This window comes from Eublepharis macularius, chromosome 14 (assembly GCF_028583425.1).
Source record: "Eublepharis macularius isolate TG4126 chromosome 14, MPM_Emac_v1.0, whole genome shotgun sequence".
In the NCBI taxonomy this organism is placed as follows: Eukaryota; Metazoa; Chordata; class Lepidosauria; order Squamata; family Eublepharidae; genus Eublepharis; species Eublepharis macularius.
The window spans coordinates 48,196,540-48,219,394 of NC_072803.1; the positions used below are offsets into that span (position 1 = coordinate 48,196,540).

At 43.3% G+C, this 22,855-nt stretch overlaps 1 protein-coding gene across 1 annotated transcript; it reads left to right on the top strand.

The window, feature by feature from the left end:
• Positions 1-1,953: 1,953 nt before the first annotated feature.
• PSMD5 (proteasome 26S subunit, non-ATPase 5) lies at positions 1,954-22,289 on the top strand. The gene is made up of 10 exons (XM_054997260.1): positions 1,954-2,138; positions 7,823-7,967; positions 8,308-8,421; positions 10,733-10,861; positions 11,964-12,073; positions 14,731-14,873; positions 15,801-15,992; positions 17,691-17,800; positions 19,097-19,237; positions 19,524-22,289. The coding sequence occupies exons 1-10, from the start codon at positions 1,954-1,956 to the stop codon at positions 19,779-19,781; spliced, it is 1,527 nt and encodes a 508-aa protein (XP_054853235.1). The 3' UTR covers positions 19,782-22,289.
• Positions 22,290-22,855: the final 566 nt, after the last annotated feature.

The window sequence follows — 22,855 nt, forward strand, 5'->3', positions numbered from 1 at the left end:
TTTAATGATTAAACAATTTGTTTCATGCCTGCTTGGATGAAATCCATGGAAAATTCTATTGACTTCTGAATCTCTTTATCTCAAGTTTGAATGCTTAAAATATAAAAATCTCAGCAGCTGTTCGTCATCACTGGGTCGAATTAACAGTAATAGAAAGAAAATACAGAAATGTTGTTTTTAAAAATAAATCATTTAGCTGTTGAGCTTGTGCATGGGCTTGATTCACACTATGCTTAGTCCAGAAGCTGCCTTGGTGGTTTACAGAACAAAATCAATTTTTATTGAAATTCTTGGTGGCCACCCTAGAAAAAGGGGTGTAAGCAGGAAGGTGACTCTGGTGATAAGTATTATAGGTTTCCTGGGACTCTCCCCAAAATATGACACATCTCTGCACATACGCAGAGAAGTTTCAAAGTTGAAACATCTAGTTTGTCATGCACAAAGGGGATGTTGGTTTGGATGGTCTGATCCAGCAAGGCTCTACTTCTGCTCTTATGCATTGGGAATTTGAAGTTATTCGTTGGGAGGGAATGGATGTCTGTACCCATGCCCAGAGGCATTCATATGCCATAACAAGGCTAAACTTTGGATGGAATAAAACCTGCTGGGTACTTTTGTTTTGTTTTTGCCTTACCATTGGCTCTCTCTGAGCTAAGAATCAAAGAAATATGGGAGAGGGTAGGAAACATCCAAGTAGAACAAGCAACCTCTAATTCCAGGCACCATTTGAACAAGGAGGAAAAGATTACAGGGCAACCTACATCAAAGACGTCAGCGTCTACAAGCTTCGACATTCAGCACAAAGATGTCCGGAGAGAATGCCTTTAAAATTATGGACTGGAATATTTTTTTCTCTCCCAACCTCCTTTTTAATTTTTAAAATTTTTTGTAACATCTAGCTTGAGGAAGAGTTGTGGCGAACTGGAAAGCTTGTACACACTTCATTATAGCTGATCCCAATAAAGGTATTATGGGAAGTGGACAGTGGTTTGTTTTGAGGGTTTCATTTTGGACCAATATAGTTACAAACACCTTCACCTGCATGGCCCAAGCTAGCTCAGTCTCATCAGATCTCAGAAGCTAAGTAGTGTCGGCCCTGGATAGTACTTGGGCGGGAGACCTCCAATGAAGACCAGGGTTGCAGAAGCAGGCAATGGCAAACTACCTCTATTAATCTCTTGCCATGCACCCCATGGAGTTACCATAAACCAGCAGCAACTTAAGTGCAGTTTATATACACACACAGCTCTTCTCCCTTGGTTCATGAGAGGTACCAGCTCCAGTCTGGGAAATTCCTGGTAGTTTTGTGGGTTGACCCTGAAGAAGGCAAGATTTGGGAAGGAGAGAAACCTCAGAAAGATATATTGCCAGAGACCATCCTCTAAAATACCCATTTTCTCCAAGGGAGCTGATCTCTGGGGCATGGAGAACAGCTGTAATCTCTGGGGCATGGAGAGCATCAGATGAAGAGAACTGTGGTTCTCGAAAGCTTATGCTACAGTAAAGTTGGTTAGTCTTAAAGGTGCTACTGGAGTCTTTTCTATTTTGCTACTACAGACGAACACGCCTAACTCCTCTGGAGTCGTAATTAAGGGAGCTCTCCAGCCGTGCCCTGGAGGTTGGCAACCTAAGGAGCCTCAATCTGCCCCATAGAAGCCATCTTGAAAAACGAGATCAAATCCCCTAAGGACTGGATGGGTGGGCAAGTTCGTCCCACCTGCTCCTCTTCTCCCCGCCTTTTCTCTCTGGACCAATCAGGACCTCAAGAGCGAGGTGACGTCCATCTCTCGAGACAAAGGGGCGGGGCCCCGTGACTGGCGGCGCGGGGGCGTACAGGGGTCCCTTAGTTACGCGGCCGCTCGGGTCGCTAAGGGCGGAAGTCCAACCAGGCTCCTCCCCTTTCCTCTCCCCCAGTCTTCCTCCTGCTCCCTCCCCTCTCCCGCCACATCCAAGATGGCGACGCCTGGGGTGGAAGCGGCGCTGGAGCTGCTCAGGCGGCTGTCGGGGCTGCGAGAGCCGACGGAGGAGCTGCGCGACTTGCGCGTGGCGGTGCAGGCTTTGGCGCCCGGCGCTCTCCGGGAGCGGGGTCCCGTATTCCCCGTGGAGGGGCTCTTCGTTCTCATGGCGCGGGGTGACAGGTGCGGGCGGGAAAGCGGACCCTTCTTTCCTTGCATGAGTTCGTTGCTTCTACGCTTCGAGTCTCTTTCCATCCAGTCTGTTGTTGAAAGCTGCTTTTGTGGAAAAGGGGTGTGTGTGTGTGTGTGGGAGGGATGCAAATGCCTTAAAACAAATGGATAGCTACTTTATTATGTATTTATATTTATTTTATTTATAGTCTGCTTTTCTCACTGAAATCCAAGGTGGATTACGAGGTGCTGTTGAATACGCACCTGCTGTTTTCTGAAAAGTTTAAACCAGTTGTGTTGCTGGTTTGCTTGCTTTAATTGACTTTTGTTTAAGTGTTCAGTTATGTGCAAAAACTCAGGGGAAGGAAAAGCAGGGCAGTCTTACGTGTTTATGTAACGATTTCCTCGTGGATGGGGAAGCAAAGTGGCTTACAACACTGTTCCGCTTTCTTCTGTTTTGTCCTCACAACAACCCAGTGAAGTAGACTAGGGTGAGCGAGAGTGACTAGATTAAGAGCATCCAGCAAAGTAGGTGATCCAGTGACTGGATCAAGGTCCATGGCAAACCCAGGATTTCAACCCGTGTCAACTAGACACTACACTGTGCTGGTCATTGTTATTACTTTTTCCCCATGTATTTATGTTATAGTCTGCTTTTCTCATTGAGGCTCAAGGTGGATTATGTACTGTGAGTCGTACAGAGAATTTCATAGATATTTTAATAAAGAGTGTAGTAGGGTATATGCATAAAAATTTACAAAGATTTAAAACCAGCAGAAGAAGTTAAGATGTTGTTCTAGTTTAGAATGGTTTGCTAGTCTTGAGTATTTGGATTAATATTTGTTCTGTTGTAAACAGCTTTGAGTATCTTTTAGGGAGAAGTAGCTGAGAAATAGCTTCATTTCTCCCCCTCACCGGGTAGCTGCATTAGTCTCATCTAGTCAAAAACGTTGTGGCACCTTAAAGAACAACAGATTTTCTTTGCTGTCAGCTTTCTTGACCAGGGCCCAATTTGTTAGAGCCATGAAATGTTAGTTCTATTATTAATTTGGGCTCTATATAGAAATGTTCCTGTCCCACAGTAGTTGTCTTGCATTTCAGGATTTTTTGGCCCCACCTGTTGCATTTTTCCTTTCTGTGTCTTTGCATACCAGCTAAAGATAATACTTTATGCATGTCACTCCTGATCTTCAGCCTTTTTGCAGGAGCCAGGCTTTAGTCGCATCAGAGCTAAAAGAGGAATCTTATGAAAACAGTATGTCCTGGGACATCTTAAGAGTAAGCAAATGATTGGCAGAAGCTTTTATGAACTAAAAGCCTGATTTGTCAGATGCGTAAAGCATTACCCTCAGTTGGCACAAGGGTACAGACAGAGAGGGGTGACTACAACTGGAGTCCAGAAGGCCCAGCTTTTGAAGATGGAGGTGTGCAGTATGACAGTGCAGAATGCAGATGGAACGATCCAGTAGAAAGACTAAGCAATTCAAGCAGAGCAGGTGTGGGCCACTCCCAGCTGTTAATGAATTGGCAAACTAAGTTGAATGAATGGTGTCCGTAGCCAGTAAGAAGGCATGATTGCTTTCAGTAGTGAGCTAGTTAATCTATGTTAAGCCTAAACTTAAATCTGCACATAGGTGCAGATACAAGGTATTAAATAGGTTTAAATCTGCACATAGGTTCCCACTCAATAACTTCCTCTTTGATTTTTTTTCTTTTTTGGCAGAAACATGGCTACCTTTAAGACTGATATTGAATGTCCAATGAGGTTGAAATGTTCCCTCACAGGTTGTAGAATTTCTGTTTTTATTTTTTTTCAGTTATCTTGTGCAGAGATTGACCATTATGGTTTGAATCCACTAGCACCTAAAAGATCATCAAGAATTTCCAGGGTATAAGCTTTTGAGAGTCAAGCTCCCTTCATCGGATACAAGTAGGAATGGGGATATGAGTCTTTTTATTCCAGCCCGAAGGTGGGAGGTGTGTTGCAAAGAAGCAAGATAGAATGTGGAAGTACAATGTGAAATATAGTTAGCTTCATTAGAGAAGGGGAGGAACTCAGTTTCAGCAATCTTCCATTGTAATCTTCCTTTGAAGTTTCTCTGTATGATGACAGCCACTCTTGGGTCAGCAATAGAATGTCCTGGAAGAGTAAAATGTTTTCTCACCGATTTTTGAGTGTTGTGATTTCTAATGTCAGGTTTATGTTCATTTATTCTTTCCTGTATGAACACTATTACGTTTGTGCTCAATAGAGATTGCGAGCGACTAGCTCACTACAGAGAGTAACTGTCCTATTGATCTTTACTTGTTAATGAATAGTTAGAAGTGATCTACATCCCCTTTATTCTCGCTGTGTGTATATGCTTCTGTCTACTGAGTAGCACTTCATGCATCTGAACAAGTGGAATGTAGCTCTCAAAAGCTGCTGCCACAATAAACATTTTAGCATATGAAGTCTCCTAGTACTCTTATTTAGATATCAGAGTTGTTCCCTACCTTTCCATCTCATGGCTTACCTAAAATTTAAAGCCAAAGTCTTAAAATGTCTATTAAAGCCTCATACTAATTCAAATAAGTGGTTCGACTCTACCCTCAGCCGTTCTGGAAGGAAAGTTTAAAGCTGTCCATTACTCTCTTAGGCTTTGCTCCTATCCCCTAAGAGAAATTGACTCAATGGAGCACATCTTCTTCAGCTGCCCAAGTCACCGTAAAATTAGAACGGAAACCATCAGTCCATTAGTAGAAAGATTCCCTGGAAGTTCAAATAAAATCAAACTTGATTATCTTTTGTCTGGTTGGAATCACCAGACAACACGTCAAGTAGCAAGATTCTGTGCCCAGGTCTACAAGCAATGCAAATCGCATAAGGCAGAGTGAATGTATTTTAACCTTTTAAACAACTAATTTATGATGATTTTATTTTTCTTTTACTCTTATATTTATGTTTTGCTCTTCTCCTGTATCCAGTCTTTACGGTTTTTAAACTGATTTGCAAATGGTTTTATATGTGCTGGTCGCAGACTGTAATAATAAACCTGAGCCTGATTCAAATAACTCATGATGGCTTAAGATGAAAACATGCTTTGAGTGCTCAGTTACTAGGGTTGATTTTTGTTCCAAAAATGTGTTAAAACTCTGTCATGTATCAAAATGTTTACATTCTTGTTGTTATTGTTATTAGATGTTTCTAGGGGATTTGTGTAACCACTCTGGCTTGGTGTTGGAGCAGGCAAGAAAAGGACTCGCAACTCACGGCCCACCGAGTGATTCCGCACATGTTGGATAATGCACTTCCAAACCTCTTTATAGATCATTTGGAATGGATTTTTTTTTGTGTGCGGAACAAATAATCCACCTCAAACGATTGATAAAGTGCATTGAAAGTGCATTATCCAACGTGTGCGGAATCAGCCACCATGATGTTGAATGATATTGGCCATGTGTGGCAGCCCACCAAGGGCTTGATTAAAAAAAAAAATCCTCTGCTCAGTTTACTGGCTTAGAACTGCAAAAACAGGTGTTTGAGCACCCAGCTGGCAACAGTATGGCGCTGATGGGTTGAGCAGGACACGGTTGAATTGTTACTGCCAGCATGGCGTCGGGGCTAGAATGTCAGCCTCTGAATAGGAAGATCAGTGTTCAAATCCCTACTAAGCCATGAAACTCACTGGGTGACCTTGGGCTGGAGCTGGTCGCTGTGTCTTGATCTGCCTAGCCAACGTAGCTTTTGTAAGAACAAAATATGTGAAGAGTACACTGTGCATAGTTACGTGCTGCCCATGGGTCACTGGAGGAAGGGCAGAATAACCCCTTCTTCCCAGCTGCCATTGTTGAGGCCCATGGGGAGAAGCAGCTAGGACGTTTTCATCATGCCTGGACACCAGACCTTACTGAAAACTCCTTTCCATTAAATAGTTACTTACTTTTTAATTTATTGCTTAATTTTACTTCATTTATACCTGGCCTTTCTCCCCAATGGGGACTTAAAGCAGCATACATCATTCTTCCGGTCTCCATTTCTTTTGCTCAACAGCCCTGCGATGTAGGCCGGGCTAGTTGTGTGTGACTGGCCTCAGATCACCCAGCGAGCTTCCATGGCAGAATAGAGAATTGAATCTGGGTCGGCCAGATCCAAGTCCGTTACTCTAGCCACTACGCCACGCTGGCTTTCTCTATTGCTTTTAAATGGATTGCTCTGGGAGCCAATTATTTGGCTGAAGAAGGGTAAAAATACAATAGAAAGGCCGTTAAGAACTGTGGTGGTAATTCTGGTTTCTGTGACGATTGCTTTCACAGAGATTGGATAATGCACCTTCAGTGCACTTTAGCAGTCGTTTGCAAGTGATGCTTTTTCCTGTTTTCACCCAGGACAATCTCCTTGCAAACAAAGTGCATTAATAAAAGTGCATTAACTGATGTGTGCATAAGGTTGTCTGAAACCATAACATAATCAATTGTACTCATTCTATCTCCTGACCAATAGGTATATTCGCCAGGGTAATCATTCAAAATTGAACCATTCAATATGCATAAGTTGTTTCAAAATGCCATTTGTGTCAGGAGAAATCCTGAATAGTTGGCTTTAGGGTCTTTTGAAGAACGAGCATATGGTAAAGTTTGAATAGAAATGCTAGGAGGACAAGTCTTAAACTGGGAATATAGGCTAGCATCATCCACCCCTCTCTGAGCATTAAAGTCTCCACCCACTAACAGCTGTGCAGTAGGATATATTGAAGATAACTGACCAATGTATGTTTCTAGGCCTGCCCAGAGTTTTTCTATTTGTTCTTTTGCTTGCGCTGGAGGCAGATAGACATTAATAATTATAAAGGAGCAATATTGCTGATGGAAAGCCACAGCCATAGCATTTGAGTTAAATGAGGGGAGCGTGGCAATTTCCCCATTGAGGGTGCTAGAGATCATAATGGATAAACCTCCTTTTGCTCTCCCATGTAGTGAAGGCTGAGCTGCTAAGGCAAAAATTTGGTAGCCACTCAGAGCTGGAGACTCAAGACACCACGTCTCCTGAAACAGTATCATGTCAAAGTTAGAAACATAATTGATAGTGCTATTCTCCTTTCTCCTATTATACCACCCCATAACATTCCATGATAGTATAGAGAGTTCTTGTCTGCACATATCAGTATTCCTCAAGGGGCTCTTTGGTTGTCAGGCCATCGTAATCCTACCCAGGGCCCCTTCAGGATCATGGTAGACACAGCCACCAATAAGACGACAGCCATTTTAAATATTTTAAGGCAATGTAATCTATTATGTTACTGAGGTATCTTTTAATCGGAATTCTCTAGTTTATCTCTGTAACATTGATCATTCCTGTAATTCTTTTGCTGGTCTAGGACCGTAATAATAAATTTGATTTGATTTGATGTGTGCATAAGCAGCTGATGTGTGACTGCTAGTCTTTGGATTTCTGCCTGCCCTTTTAGAAGCTGCTCTGTTACTGGGGGTGGTTTGTCTCTGTAGGTAATATAAATGATTAGAGTTGTATGTGGAGAATTGCATGATGCATGTTATATTAAAAAATGTGACCTTAAAATGACTGAAATTGGATGTAGTCCTTGTGAACAGCATCAATTTGTGTTACCGTTCTGAGTTTAAATCTGAATTTTGTAAATGGTGGAGTCCCTGGTTAGTTGCTTACAGGCATTTTCCTCTCCCCCATCTCCATCATACAGTGAACAGATCTCCTCATGTATTGTGATCCTGGAGCGGTTCCTGCAAGCCATGGACCCCTTATATGTAATTCGAAACTTTGGAGAACAACTTCAGAAAGGCCTCTTCCATCAGCATGATTCAGTCAAAATTCTTACTATATCTCAGGTAGATACTATATTTTGCTTCTTTTAAGGACACCCAGTGAGCTTCATGCCTGAGTGGGGATCTGGACACAGGTTTTCACAGTTCATCCCACCAGCCACTGCACCACACCAGGTTGACATGCCACGGCCTTAATGTCCTTAGACGCACTAGCGAAAACTCCAGATGGCAATTGTTTAGAGACATCTCGATTGATTAGTCATGCGTCTAAATCTGCATATGTCAAAGATCATCTCTGGCGATGGGAGGGTGAAGTTGGAATGCTTTATTGAACTGTACAAGCTTGTAAAATATGCAGCTGTTGGAGCTGCTCTAGTGTCTTACCGCACTGTTGAATGTTTAGGTTGGAAGGATAGTTGAAGACTCTGATGCTGTTAAAGAAATCCTCAACACTCCAGAATTGCTGAGGCAGATCATTTATTGCATTGCCGCAGAGAAAATATCGGTGGCCAAGGAGGTAAGAGTTGCAAGCTGATGCAATGCTTTTGACTGTAGCAGGTATTTTTTTAATAGCCACTCATTCTGATTGATTGAATCTATTTTTATTTATTTATGTCATTTATAGTCCGCCTTTCTCACTGAGATTCAAGGCGGACTACATATTGTGAGATTAGTACAATCAGTATCAAAGACATTTCCATACAATGTCAAGGATATTTTCGTAGACAATGCCATAGGATGAATAAATACAGTTTACAATGGCATAGCATTAGCAAAGACCCAATACAGAGTTGAAGAATTGCTGAAACAGAACATAATCAGTTTTAGGACTGACATTAGACAACATGAAGCATAGATAGTATATAGGAGTACAAATTTAAAGCAGCAGATAATATGCAATACAACATAGTAGTGAAATATGTGGTCCCTAACTTATTAATGAAGCATCTGAGACCCCCTCCCTACAATGCTGCCCTCCTATCTGAGTAAAAAGCCTTTTTGAATCTATACTTCAGACACCAAGATTAGGGGGACACACGGGGCTCTTTCTCTCAACCACCCTAAGATATATGTGACGCTGGGGGGGTGAGGATTGGCCCAAAGGACACCCACATCTGTTACTCACCCACGCCTGCTAAGGTGGGAATTTGAACCCATATCTCCTCGATCCTAGTCCGGTTCTCTAATTGCTACGTGTCACTGATGGATGTCCTTTAAAGCCTGTGCAAACGGGAAGATAACTGGTTCTCTTAGACCCTTGGTGTGCCACCAATCATTGCAATAGGTGTGCATGTTCTGGGCAGATAAGCAAGACTGTGTGGGTGGGGGAGCCTTTTATGTGAACTTATTTGCAAGACTCGTCTGCTTTTCCTCTCTGATTGCACAGAATGTGACCTAGAAGAGCCTTTCCATCTCTGCTTTGTGCCCAGAATTATTGCTACAAGGTTTAGCGATGACTCGGATTAGGCAAAATCATTGTGCTCTCCGGGCGGTCCTAAAGAGGGCTTAAAGGCAGATAGTTATCTAGTTAGTTATTGGTGGTGTTTATCCGCGAGAGCTAAATGGAGCTGCTGCGGTGAGAGTTGAGACCGCATTCCTCTCTGTGCCAGAAGCCGGGGACAGCAGTGCTCTTCAGACTCTGCTTGGCAGCTTCCCCGAGGTATCTGGCTGGCAGCTGTTGAAAGCAAAACATGGGATTAGGTGGGCTCTTCATTGGGTCCAGCGGGGCTCTGACATGTAAGTTTTATTTTTGATGTGAAAAATGTTCCTGACATTTTCCCAACACTGGATCCAAGATTACTGGACAATAAAACAACATCATGAAATCTGTAGAGATAAAGTGCTTAAAAAAATTAGGCCAGCCGCTGTATGGCAACCACAGAAAAGAAGGGAAAAAACAAATCTACACCCCAAAAATCTGGGCGCACAGGACAAGACGCTGCCTGGTGTAGAGAAGGCACTAGGTATATCTACCTTGAGACATAAATGGGGTATTGAGGCAAAAATGGACTTTTGCTTCAAATTCCGGTATAAAGATGTTGTGGGGAGGGGCTGCAGTTGAGTTAGGGAGTTTTGAGAAAAGGCTTGGAAAAATTTCACTGTTGGTTGAGGGAGGGATAGAACTTGAAAAGGGTTGACGAACTGCAACAATGATTGGTTTGCAGTTGAAGCAATGGCTTGGTTTGCCTGTGAGTGGATGGGTTGATGACTTAAAAGTATGATTGGCTGGATGCTTATTGACTTCATTTATATCCCGCCTTTCTCCCCAACGGGGACCCGAAGTGGCGTTCATCATTCTCCTCTCCTCCATTTTATCCTCACAATGATCCTGTGAGGTGGGTTAGGCTAAAAACGTGTTCCTGGTCCAGTGTTGCCCAATAAGATTTCACAGCAAAGTGGTAATTTAAACTTGGGACTCCCAGATCCTAGTCTGAAACTCTAACCCACTACACCACAGTAACTCTCCAGTGTGTGAGAAAAACATTTTAGGGTTCTTAGGAAGCAAACATGTCAGAGTTACTGAAGTATTCATGCAGGATAATAGAAAGCTAACCTATTGTATGCTTTTTAGCTTTTTCCCTTAGTCTGTTTTACAATTTGAAATCTAATCAAAGTGTTCTGAATTATTTCTTGTCGGAGTAGTAACGTCAGAAGTAATCCAACATGTTGAATTTTAGGTGTGGGAGCTAGAACTTGGCGCTCATCCCTCCTCAGACTTTTACAACTTGATTGTACGTGGTCCCTAAAGAAGCCTGTCCTGATCTGTTTTGTTCCATTGCCCATTGCTGCTCCTGTTCTTGCTCTTACAGCCGTTCTTTATTTTCCAGGCTATCAAGTCTCTGTCAAGAATAGCACAGTCCCCCGAAGGGTTGGAGGCACTGCTGGCCGGCAACTTGCTGGTTGACTTGAAAAACGTGATGGCCAAGAGCGACGTCATACGCTACCGAGTGTACGAGGCAAGAGCCTTTCCTTCCTTGGTGGCCTGGTTGCTTGATAAGCCTTAGTGGGTAATGACGAAGGGATTGTGTTATATAGTGGAAATGTTTTTGTCCTTCTGGAAGAAAGCAGCTGAAAGACGATGGAGCAAATCATGTGAACGAGCATCATGGAGGATAAGGGGGAGCAACCATACCTTCTGAAATTGGACAGTTGCAAGGTTTCAGTGCTGGCAAGATAAGGTTGTTTGGAGCATCCTGGGTTGGCAGTTTCCACTTATTCCTCCTTCCTGCTGCACACTTGTCATTCCTGTCCCTCCAGGAGCAGCATTTCTTGGAGATCAGTGGACTCCCGTGGAAGGGGAGAGGCAGGAAAGTTCCAATCTGCTTACCTGGGGTATCCAGGTTGTGGCCTGTTCTGGGTATATTAATAGATTTTTATTCAGCCTCTCCTGGAGAACTCGTCCAAGGCTACTTAACAAAATAACATAATAAAATACAAACATTAAAATAAAACCCAGCATTAAAAACGAATGAATGTAGCATTTTTAGACAAAAAAGCATGCTTACATTATTTTTGGCCTGGCACCTAAAAGAAAATAGCATAGGTGCCAGGTGAACCTTAACAGTAAGGGCTCTCTACTGTTGAGGTGCCACTGCCAAGAAAGCCCTGTCTCTGGATGCTGCTTCTCTCTGCTGGCAGGGGTATGGAGAGCAGGGCATGTGAGGCAGATCTTAACTGGACAGTATGGGAGGAGAGGGTCCTTCAGATACCCTGGCCCCAAGCTATTTGGGGCTTAAAAGGTAAAACCCCAACACTTTGAATTGTGCTTGGAAATGTAGAGCCACACTCCCTCCCTGGATGCTTAGCCTGCTTAAAAGGTATAGCACATCTGAAGGATGTGGCAGGATCAAGTGGAGGAGGGCAGCTTCCCCGGCTTTCTTCCTTGAGAGATAAGATGTGAGAAGATGAGCCACCTAGAAGCTGATGTGCTGGTTGCTGCAGCTTCACACTGCTTTGAATGGACTTCTGCATGAATCAACATGCAGTCGGGACGAATCATGCCTGATCATTCTCTACCTTTTGGCTTCTAAGACTCTTTCCCCTGTGCTTTTGTGTTAGCTAGTTGTCAACATCGCCTCAGTGTCGGCAGATTCTCTGAACTACTGCGTGAACAGCGGACTGCTTTCGCAGCTGATTGGGGAGCTGACGGGGAATGACGTGCTTGTCAGGTGCGTGGCAAGATGGCTTATAAAAGCAAACCACTCTGTCTGAGTGTTTGATCTTTCGTGGTCTTGGATATGCCCCTATTCCTGCTTATGCAGAGGTTTAATTTCTTTGCCAGCCAGTGTTTTCATGTCAGCTCTAGGTTCTTGAGTTGCAGCCTTGCAATCTCTGCTATTTCACTGCCTTTTTCTCCTGGGGCTTTTCTGCACACACTGGATTTATTCCTGATTTTCTTAACAGTCAATCCCCATTGGAACAGTTTGGGTATTGTTCTGCTACACGTCTGCCCTCCTTCAGCATTTTAACAGTTGTGGAGTCAGCTTATTTTGTTCTGTACGTGCCTTAAATAGCCAGGCATCTGGGAACAGTAACGTTGACTGCCTGAGCTGATTCTTGATTCTGATGTGTGAAAGACCACCAAAGCCTGGATTGTCTGCTGAAAGTTCTGTTTTTCTGCACTGAAGATGTGTATTCGTGTGAGACCTTTAAGAAAATCAGGAAAGAGATGCTCAGTTGCGTTAATGCAAGGAAGTCTGTATCAAACTGGCTACTACTGTACATGGATGAGTTTTATTTTGATTCCTCTCCTGTTCCATCCCATGAGCTTAGAGCATGTTTTCCTCCCAAAGGGTTTGCCGTCTAAGCTATTAATATACTGTACTATAAATCATTGTGTACTGGTATTCCAGAAGGTAAATAGATGTTCATTTTCCAGTCCGGGAATGTCTCCTCTTTAGCAGCAACAGCTACCAATGGCATCAAATATTTATTTATTTATTTTGATTTATACTCTGCCCTCCCCACAAATGGGCTCAGGGTGGCTCACAACATTCATAAAATACAGTAAGTTGATCATAAAACTATACAATCAATAATAATCTTAAAACAGTCATTAAAATAGTCCAGGTGCGGCTTCTTAAATAAACAGTTGGGAGTCTGTATATGGGCACATATATGGGCGTAGCACATGGCCGAGGGCAGTCCCATAAAAAGTGGTGGTCTTGGGTGGAAGAAGGGGGACACCCACTGGCCCTCAACCAAAGGCCCAGTGGAACATCTCTATTTTACAGGCCCTGCGGAACTGTAACAGGTCCCGCAGGGCCCAAATCTCCAGCGGGAGCGTGTTCCACCAGGCCCGGGCCAGGGCAGAAAAAGCCCTGGCCCTGGTCGAGGCCTTTGGGCCGGGGGCCATCAGGAGTTGCTTGTCCGCAGAGTGCAACGCCCTGCAGGGGATGTAATGGAAGAGGCGGTCCTGCAGGTATGCTGGTCCCAGTCCGTGAAGGGCATTAAACCCTAGAGTTAGCACCTTGAACTGGATATGGAACTCCACTGGGAGCCAGTGCAGCTGGCACAGCACAGGATGAATATGCGCTCAGGTTGGCGTTCCAGTAAGGATCCGTGCTACTGCGTTCTGGACCAGCTGTAACTTCTGGGTTAGGCCCAAGGACAGCCCAGCATAGAGTAAGTTGCAGTAGTCGAGCCTGGAGGTGGACGTTGCATGGATTTCTGTGTGTTACATCTCAAATGTTTTGTCATCTCAGTTTTATTGAGGAGTATAGCAGGATGTGGAGTTTACCAGATTTTATAGATCACAAGTTGCTAGAACTTAATGAGGAATTCACCATCAGAAGTTTGTGGAGAGATGCAGTCTAGTCCCTGGACAACTAAGGCATCTTTTTACTGACTCTTCTTCAGCTAAAGAACCCTGGGCTTTTCCTAGCCACTTGCTCCAAAGTTCTGTGGGCCTGAGAAAGCCATGGGGAATCTTACTTGTTCAAGTAATTCAGGTCCAAATAGGAGTCTCCCCACCTTCCCATCCTGTGTAAATCACGTTAAGCTTTTTATATGGGGGCAGGCAGATTACTATGTTTTTTATTTTATAAAATTTATCATGATTTCTTATTTATGAAAGGGAAATTTTGGCTTGTAATTGCTGTCAGTGATTAGGAAAAGGAGGAGTATGCAGCTGAGCAAAAATGGTTTTATCTACTGAGCAAAGGGAAAATATGTCCAGTCCTCTCTTCGTACATTTAAAACTTACACCCCGATGACGGTGAGTTAAAGTTAGGCAGAATAACCTTAATTACCAGGCTTATATTTCATGCTTTTGTGCTCTGGAATACACTCTCCCGTGAACCCACTTTTTATCTAACTTGCATCTTGACCTCTCTTCTGTGGATGCTCTTTATTTTTCCAGTGGAGTCTCTCCTTCTTAACACTCTGATATCAAAATCAGGTATTTTAACAAAGCACATTTCCCCCCTTGGCAGTACCATCAGACCCTTCCTATCTTGTCTGATGGAAAATTTCGAACCACTGGCTAGAGATTTCTGAGTCCATTGTTCATGAATCCTGAATTCAGAGGAAGAAACTCCTTTGTTCTGTTGGCTGCACCGTATTGGCCTAAGAATTCACATTCTCCCGCCAAAAAAACTCAGTCCCAGTATCTTTTGCTTACTTGTAGAGGTTTCTTCAGCCTAACCTCTGAACCTTAAAAGTGCCAATCAAGCATCTGCCTTCCAGCATTGTAATTTTGACAGGGATGCCTTTGGGGTGAGGCGTTATCGCTGCTGCAGTGCAGTTTGTGGTGAAATCTGAGGCTGATCAAATGCAGAAGGAATTTGAAAAGGTCTTTGTGACTACAATATTTTCCACATTGCAGAGCTACCTGTGTCGAGATGGTGACGTCTCTTGCCCACACTCATCACGGGCGTCAGTACCTTGCCCAGCAAGGAGTCATCGACAAGATATCCAACATTATCATTGGGGCAGACTCTGATCCTTTTTCCAGCTTCTACTTGCCAGGTGACATAGTGTTCTTGTTCGTGGGGCTTATTTTGAGTTCAGTTTCAGGGTGATGCTTGTCATCCATCCTCAAGGGCATTCAGGAGAGCACCAAAGGCTCACAAGGAACGTCCAGGTTGTCAGAGGCATCCAATGGTTGTTGTCCTCATCCCACTTTTTAAATTAAGCCCCCGTCTATTTGTTTTATAATGTCAGACAATAGACAGCCTGAGAGTGTATCTAGACTGGGCAAGCTGTTCAGAACCTTTATATTTTTACTCTATCCTCCTTTTGTGCTGCCCATATTTCTCTCCCGCTTTATTCTCGCAAGAACCCCGCAAAGTAGGTTAAACAGAGAGTGACTGACCCTGGGATCCCTAAATAAACATTGCGGTTGAATGGAGATTTGAACCTGGATTTCCCCAGTCTTCATTCAGTTCTCTAACTCCTACACCACACTGCTTCTCTCCAAAGTGAAATTGGAAATGTGGTGTTTCGCATTGCTGCATGTAAAAGGGCTAGAATTTAATTTAAGAAGGAAGTCCAGAATGCTTGTAAGTGGTCTGCCTGTTTAAAAAAGGGCACAGGCTCCAGGCAATGTAAAGCAGACACTTTGAAATTCAAAATATATTTTCATGGTATAAAGAAATGAAAACTTTACTGCAGTATCCAGTGCTACTTTTTAAAGTATAAAGGTCCAAATCTTTTCATAATCAGGTTGTTTTGTATTGGTTGAACAAAATTAACCTTGAGAAAAATTTCCTTGCCTTTCCCCTCATTATGTACTTACATATCTTCAGTAACTTTAGGCATTCTTGTTGCTTATAAAACAACTTGCTATGCATTTTCTCCTTCTGCTTTGGTATAGGTTTCCCTTCAGCCACTGCTCTTTCGAGGTGCTATCCTGAAGGCTGTAACTAACGCAGGTTCTTCCTCTGGGTTTGGCAGGCTTTGTAAAGTTTTTTGGGAACCTTGCCATAGTCGACAGTCCAGACCAGATATGTGAGCAATACCCCATCTTTATGAAGAAGGTCTTCAGCATGGCAGAAGGCCACGACCAGACCATGTATGGTGTTGCTGTGGATACGCTTGGGATCTTGGGGTCGACGGTGGAGGGAAAGCTGGTCTTGCAGAAGATGGGTGAGTACAGCTGATGTGCGTATATTTAAAGAGGATTCTTTTCCTTAAGTAGAGGAGAAAGGGTGACACAAGCAGTTTGCAGAAATTTTGAACTTAAAAGCTTCCCTGGGGAAAGAAGAATTTTGAGTGGAAGTGAACAAAATTGTGTGGCTATTCAAGAGTAGAAGAGTAAGATTCAGATCCAGTAGCACCTTAAAGACAGCTAGATTTCCTGGCTATGAGCTTTTGAGAGTTGGCGCTCTGTCTCTCGGGAGCTCATACCCTGGAAATCTAGTTGGTCTTTAGGGTGCTACTGGACTTTAATCTTGCTCTAAAGAAGTATAGACATCTTTTTCTATTGGAAGACATTCTGTTTTGTTTGGTGTTCCTTCATTAACTTTTACTAGTCTTCCTCCCTCAGGGTAATGTTCACTGCCTAGGGTGGAAAGGGAGCATAGAAGTATTTTAAATAAGTATTCCCAGTACTTAGAAGAGTTGGAAACGGCTTTTTCTAGGCTTACCGTATGCCTGCTTATGGCTCAGAGCAGTGGTGGAAGAAAGACAAAGGGGAGAAATCCTCAACCTCTGTGTTGATATATCACTTCCGGGTACAACCCAGAAGTGAGAAATGAGTAGTTCTAGGAATCGCATTCACTGTGTGCTAGTTCATGTTTGTTTAATTTATGTATTTTATTCATGGGGTGCTATCTGTGATATTTTCACACCACTGAGGAAGGTCTTTGGGCCAAAATGCATCTGGTTTTATTGGTTTTATACATATGGAAATAAGTTGTACTATTATATTTAACTTTATTTATATACAAGGTTTTAGTATGTATATATAGAACCATATGGCGTTAATCTAATTTATGTCTTTCTGAATACGGATGTTTTAAATTAATATTTTAGTTACTTTCTACAATTTTATTTTTTTGTTGTTCAAAACTCCTTGGTTACCTTTGCCGTTTTGTGTACCTGCTCTGCTAGAGTCTTCTCAGTCAAATTGCCAAAGAGTCAAAGATTTGCTCAGTTCATCTGGGAAGCACCCCCCCCCCCCAATGAACTGAGAGCTCGCCCTGGAGCTGAAACATCTGGAATAGCAGCTATGTTTGCTCAGGGAGTGTTGCCTGCCAAAGAAGAAGGGGTACCTGAGAAACTTGCATGTAGCTTCAGCGGGCGAAGAAAGAGCTTTAGGATTACACAGGGAGTCAAGAGGGGGTGGATGGGAATTGCCTATAGGACAAGATTGCCATGCTGTTTCTGAGCCAAGCCATGAGCAAAGATACAATCCCATAATTACCCAGGAAATGTTTTCTTTGCTTCCTTAGTTCAGTCTGATCAGCCCTTATAATGTGTAAGTAGATTGGAATGCCAAGCAAACTAAGGGTAGGTTATTCCAGGAGACTTGAGATCCAAGAAGATTTCTTATGAAACTGGAGGATAGACCTTCCGGACCTTCAGAGATGGTTCTTGCCTAGCTTGCTGATGGTTATTTGGTGGGTCTTATTGCGATATAGCTAGGAGGCTTTTTTTTACACTTGGGGTGACGGGCGTGCAGCTTGGCAAATTCTTCCTTCAGAACTCTTAATGAGCTTCACATTTGGCAGTTCCTCAAGACTGGTGAGAGAGCTTGATGTCTTACTGTCACTTTTCAGTGCAAACTAGCTGGCTGTGACGGAAGAACTGTAAAGAGAGAATCTGTTCCTTATATCTTTGCAGGGAGGCGATTTCATCATGTGCTAAACCAAATGGGCTGTCAAGCAAAAAGTGCCCCAACAGAGCTGAGGGTCCGATGCCTGGATGCCCTGGCATCTCTTTTGTATTTACTGGTAAGCTGTATAAAATTGTAACTGATTTTCAGTTTTGCATGGCTAACTTCGTGGGTCAAAGAACTGCTGAGCAATTTTGAATTTGTTTTTGCTTCATTTATATTCCTCCTGTCTCCCTATATGGGACCCAAGCAGCTAACATTATTCTCCCTTCCTCAGTTTTATCCTCACAACAACCCTGTGAAGTAGGTTAGGCTGAGAGTGTGTGACTGGCCCAAGGTCACTCAGCAAGCTTCCCTAGCAGAGTGGGGATTTGAACCTGGGTCCCCCAGATCCTTTTCTGACACTCCAGCCCCTGTACAGGGTGTCAGCTATTCTCCTCTGAGTATAATTTTCCTACCAGTATCTCTTTCCACAAGAATCTTTTCTGAGTGGGAAACAAGATGGAAAGTTACTGTCAAACATGATTTTATTTATAAGCTGTACAGTACATCAGCATTTCAGTGATGGTGAAAAGAACAGGTTGAATAATGAAGTCTTATGAAATGGATTTTAAAATGCGATTCAAGAAAGAAGTATGATTAAAGTAGCATGTCAGATGGCCCTGTGACTAATAAGGTATATTTCAGTTAGCAAAATGGTATCTCGGTGCATTTAAAGACATGTTTTTAACTTTTGATTACGGCTGGGTCTTAAATTAAAGACTTCAGGAATTTCGCCCCTAGCCAATGTGTGTGTGTTGGGGTGGGGGTGGGGTGACCTTGTTTTCTTCTGGTTGCAAGCCGTGAACAAATCAAGCCCTGTAGCATGTAAAGTGGTAGAACATTTGGTGGCCTTTCTGCATCCTGGAGTTCCCTAATGAGTAATTCTTACTGGGAAGTTCTTCACACTTACCCAAGCATGAACTAAAAACAGTGTCATTCCCGACATATAATAATAACATTCGATTTATATACCGCCCTTCAGGACAACTTAATGTCCACTCAGAGCGGTTTACAAAGTATGTTATTCTTATCCTCACAACAACACACCCTGTGAGGTGGGTGGGGCTGAGAGAGCTCTGGGAGAGCTGTGACTAGCCCAAGGTCACCCAGCTGGCTTCAAGTGGAGGAGTGGGGAATCAAACCCAGCTCTCCAGATTAGAGTCCTGCGCTCTTAACCACTACTCCAAACTGTCTCTCTAGCACAAGGCAAGGAAGTTGTTCCTACAGGTGAAGCATCGAGTTGCTTTTATTTCATAGAAGATTTGAGAGACCCTTCCTGTATATTCCAGCATGAACAAATGTCTCCGAGGCTTGGTGCTTGTGGGTAAAACTGGGAATTGTATCTTCTGCCTTTTTTTTTTTTTACTTACAGCCAGACCAGCAGACAGAAGACCTCTTGAGAATGACAGAGTCCTGGTTCTCCTGCCTGTCTAGCCAGCCTCTGGAACTCATCAGGAGTATCAGTACACAGCCATTCCCTGACCTCCACTGCGGTGCCTTACGGGTCTTCACTGTAAGTGCCCCACTTTTCAATAGGGCTGTATGGCTAAATGATCTTTGGAGGGTGTGATTTTTTTAAAAAGCATTCGGCGTTAGTCAGTGGCACCAGCAAACTGGTCTGATACGTGGGAGAGTGAAAGTCACCATAATGGAATCAACAGGTTGCGTGAGAGCCTTGTATCTGCCACGGGTGTTCACGTTGCCTCCTGTTGCTGATTCTGACTCTCAAATCTGAGGTTTCTTCATGTCCTGGTTAGGCTCTTGAGCTCTAATTTTAACATGTTCTTTTAATGCTTTAGGCCATCGCTAACCAGCCCTGGGCCCAGAGGATGATGGTGGCTAGCCCAGGCTTTGTGGAATATGTCGTGGACAGATCGGTGGATCCCGATAAGTCTTCCAAGGAAGCCAAATACGAACTTGTCAAGACCCTTGCCAGTTCCAAGACAAGTGCGGAGATCTTTGGGAACCAACATTTTTTAAAGCTTCGGGGTTATATGCATGAAGGGCCTTATTACGTCAAGGCCATTTCGACCACAGCTGTGGAAGGGGCCGATTAACATCTGCCAAGTGACAAATTCCTTTCCAGTAATTCCAGGAATGGCAGATTGGTGTCAGACTCCTCCAGAACAGGGAATTTGACTTTATGGGTGTGCATGGGAGGAAAACATCTGAGGAAGCAATTGGCGTGTGTTTGTGTGTGTGTGTTAATTTGAAAAGAGATAACTGGGTAGAAATGTTAAGGACCACGTTAGTTCATGCCTTTATGCCGTGGAGTAATGTAACAAAACTTATCTGGCTCCTTAGTGGCAGAGTCGGATGCTTTAACATGACATGTATCGGCTGGTTCTTTTTATGCTTTTTTCAGTGTGTTGGAGTGTGCATGTGTGGGGGAGTGCCTCCATTTAACCAACCCGATACAGTGGAGAGGCCAAATTTGAATACTGAATGCAATTCAGAAGGGGTGTTATGTACTCTGACCCTAAATGTAACTGCAGTTCAGGGAGACTCCTTCAGGCCTGTGAAACAGGTGAGTCTGCTCTACGTGGAGGGGACAGCTTGGTCTGCTGTAGCCAGCAGTGGCCTGCCTGTGTGTTGGCTTCCGGGTAATAGTTTTTATGTGGCAACACATCCCACTGATCTTAATGGAGCAAAGCCAGGAAACACTCATGGGAGCTGTTTGTGATGGTACCTATTACTAGGCTGCATCCTTTTGGACTGCAGTGGGCACATCAGTGTTTACTCATCTGCGTGAACTATTATGTGCAGCGTTGGTATGTACAGGAAAAGCTTACTCTAGAACGTTATTCCTAATAGCCCAGTTCTGTATATGCAAAGACGATTGTGTCCTCCCCCACTGTCAGAAATGGTGCAGCTCAGCAATGGATACACTGCGCAGACCTTCAGCTAGCCTGTAATCTGCTGAGTGTGTGTTAGATTGGGGTCAGAAGTCACGTTGCTGGATGGAAATCTTGACTTGAATCCTTAATTCTGATTATGGCACTTCTCAGAGAAACTGAAATTTGAATCAGGGGAGTTCTGTGACACTGATTTACTGGAACTATAGATGAAAATGGGTGCAGCTTCAAAAATCCTAAGACCTACCCTTTTTGACTACGTTTGGAAAACAAAACACATACGTCCGTGTTCCATCTTTAAAAGCCACTAGGATTCTAAGTATAGCTTTCTTTGATGTAAATTGTGTGGAGGCTTGTTTCGCTTTAAATGACCACAGTCTAGTGCATGCTAATTAGAGCTGTGTATCTGTTCAAAGTTTAGCTTCGCTGGATTTTGACCAGTGCATGAGGGTTGGGGACCTTATAGCTGCTTTTCAATACCAAGTTATTTCAGCAGTAGATGAGTCCCTTGATTGTTTCTCTTAAAAGAGCACTTCTTCCATGTGTGACGATCATGATGTTGTACTTTGGATTTTCTTCTAATGGTATGGATTATCGGCATAGAGTCATTCCGTTAGGAAGCGATGCCTATTTATCCTATTGCTGTTGGTGAGTCCCTACACTTGTATCCAAATAGACTGATGGAGCAAGACAGCATTAGCTGCCTTTCAGCAGGGCAGAATGAACCTTTTCTGACTGCCCCTGCAACCAGTGGTGCTAGGCAACGATTTGACAAGGCCCTGTGTCAGCATCCCACGTGGTGGAAAAGAAATTTTCACTGGGCAGGAGGAACGGATTGGAAAGGAAGCGAGTAATAAAAGAACTTCTTTTAGTGGTCACAAGCTGAGCATTTTTCAAGCTAGAACTGGATCCAGGCTACACTGCCGCTGCCAGTGGAATCTCTGTGTTGGTCTCCACCTTCCCTGTCTTCTGTAGCTTCAAGTACCTGTGATGTTACTTTGTCACGTCTGTGTGTTTCTCAACATGACAGTGTTGTAGTGTGTATTTATGATGATGCAAGGAGGGACGTGAGAACACAGCCCTTAGTAGCCTACTCCTTATTAAGCTAGATTATAAACTCTCTGCGCCACCCTTGCTGCCTTTATTGATGTGATCACTTGTAGGTGTGCAGCTTTGGACTGACAAGGGGGGAGCTTGTTGCAGCCGGTGTGGGATCCAAAATACCTCTCTTGAGTGTCAAAATACTTCCATCATTTTGGGGGATGATGGCATGGCTTGCATCTGGATTCTGTGCAGCTGTGGTTCACACGATCATCTTATCAAAACACTTGGCTAAGGTGGCCCACCTCTCTAGCACGAGAACTGAATCTTTTAGATCACACATTCAACCGTAATTGGGCTGTTTCAAAAGGAGTTTAATGGTGGCAACCAGAGACAGGCAAGTCTAAAGTTTCCATTCATAGGAACACAATGGTAGTATTCAAACTAGCTCTCTGTCTAGCGGATCATTACTTCTCATACCAAGGCATAGGATAATAGGAGCATATTATAGAATTCACTATGCTATTCCTAGGCAACGGAAAGGGATTGTATCCATGTTGTAATCATGCTTGTTTCTTCAAGGGTATATGCTGTTCTATAACCCAGTGTATCATTGGTACTTCACCTCTATGATGCTTTCAAAGAACTTCAGATAAACAAGTAATTCTAGGAATGTCAGACTTTTTTTCTGTACAGGAATATCATTTTCTGTGTGTGAATGTGTGTTTGTGTTACGTGCCATCAAATTGTCTCTGGCTTATAATGACCCTATAAATGAAAGACCCCCACAACTTCCTGCCATTAACACCCTTGCTCAGATCTTGCAAACTGGAGATTGTGGCTTCTCTCACTGAGTTAAGCCATCTCATTTTGTGTCTCCCCTTTTTCCTACTGCCTTCCAGTTTTCCTGGCATTCACCAGGAAAGAGGAGTTGTGAAAACTGTCAAATTATGTCTATGGAGCAATGACGAGAGTAGAACTTTTCCTTCTGTGAATTGTGGTGGTAATGCTTATAATTTAGCCTGTTCTCTCTCCCTCTTTATGTTTAACATTTGTTTGTAAGGTGTATCTAGACAGGTGTGTGTATGTTTTCAAACACAATTTTGCTCTTACTTTCTCACACATCTTTGGGGGTGGCTTTTACTTAAAAAAAATCAAGTGACTGCCCTTTGAGGCAAACTAAATAATGAACAGCACCTACATTTGCAGATTTTTGGAACTCCATATAACAAAGC

Bases quoted from the DNA above. Each gene is read 5' to 3' on its own strand.
- PSMD5 (XM_054997260.1), top strand. From the start codon at position 1,954: ATGGCGACGCCTGGGGTGGAAGCGGCGCTGGAGCTGCTCAGGCGGCTG. The intron at 7,968-8,307 runs GTAGATACTATA...TTGAATGTTTAG, and splicing joins AAATTCTTACTATATCTCAG to GTTGGAAGGATAGTTGAAGA. The intron at 12,074-14,730 runs GTGCGTGGCAAG...TCCACATTGCAG, and splicing joins GGGAATGACGTGCTTGTCAG to AGCTACCTGTGTCGAGATGG.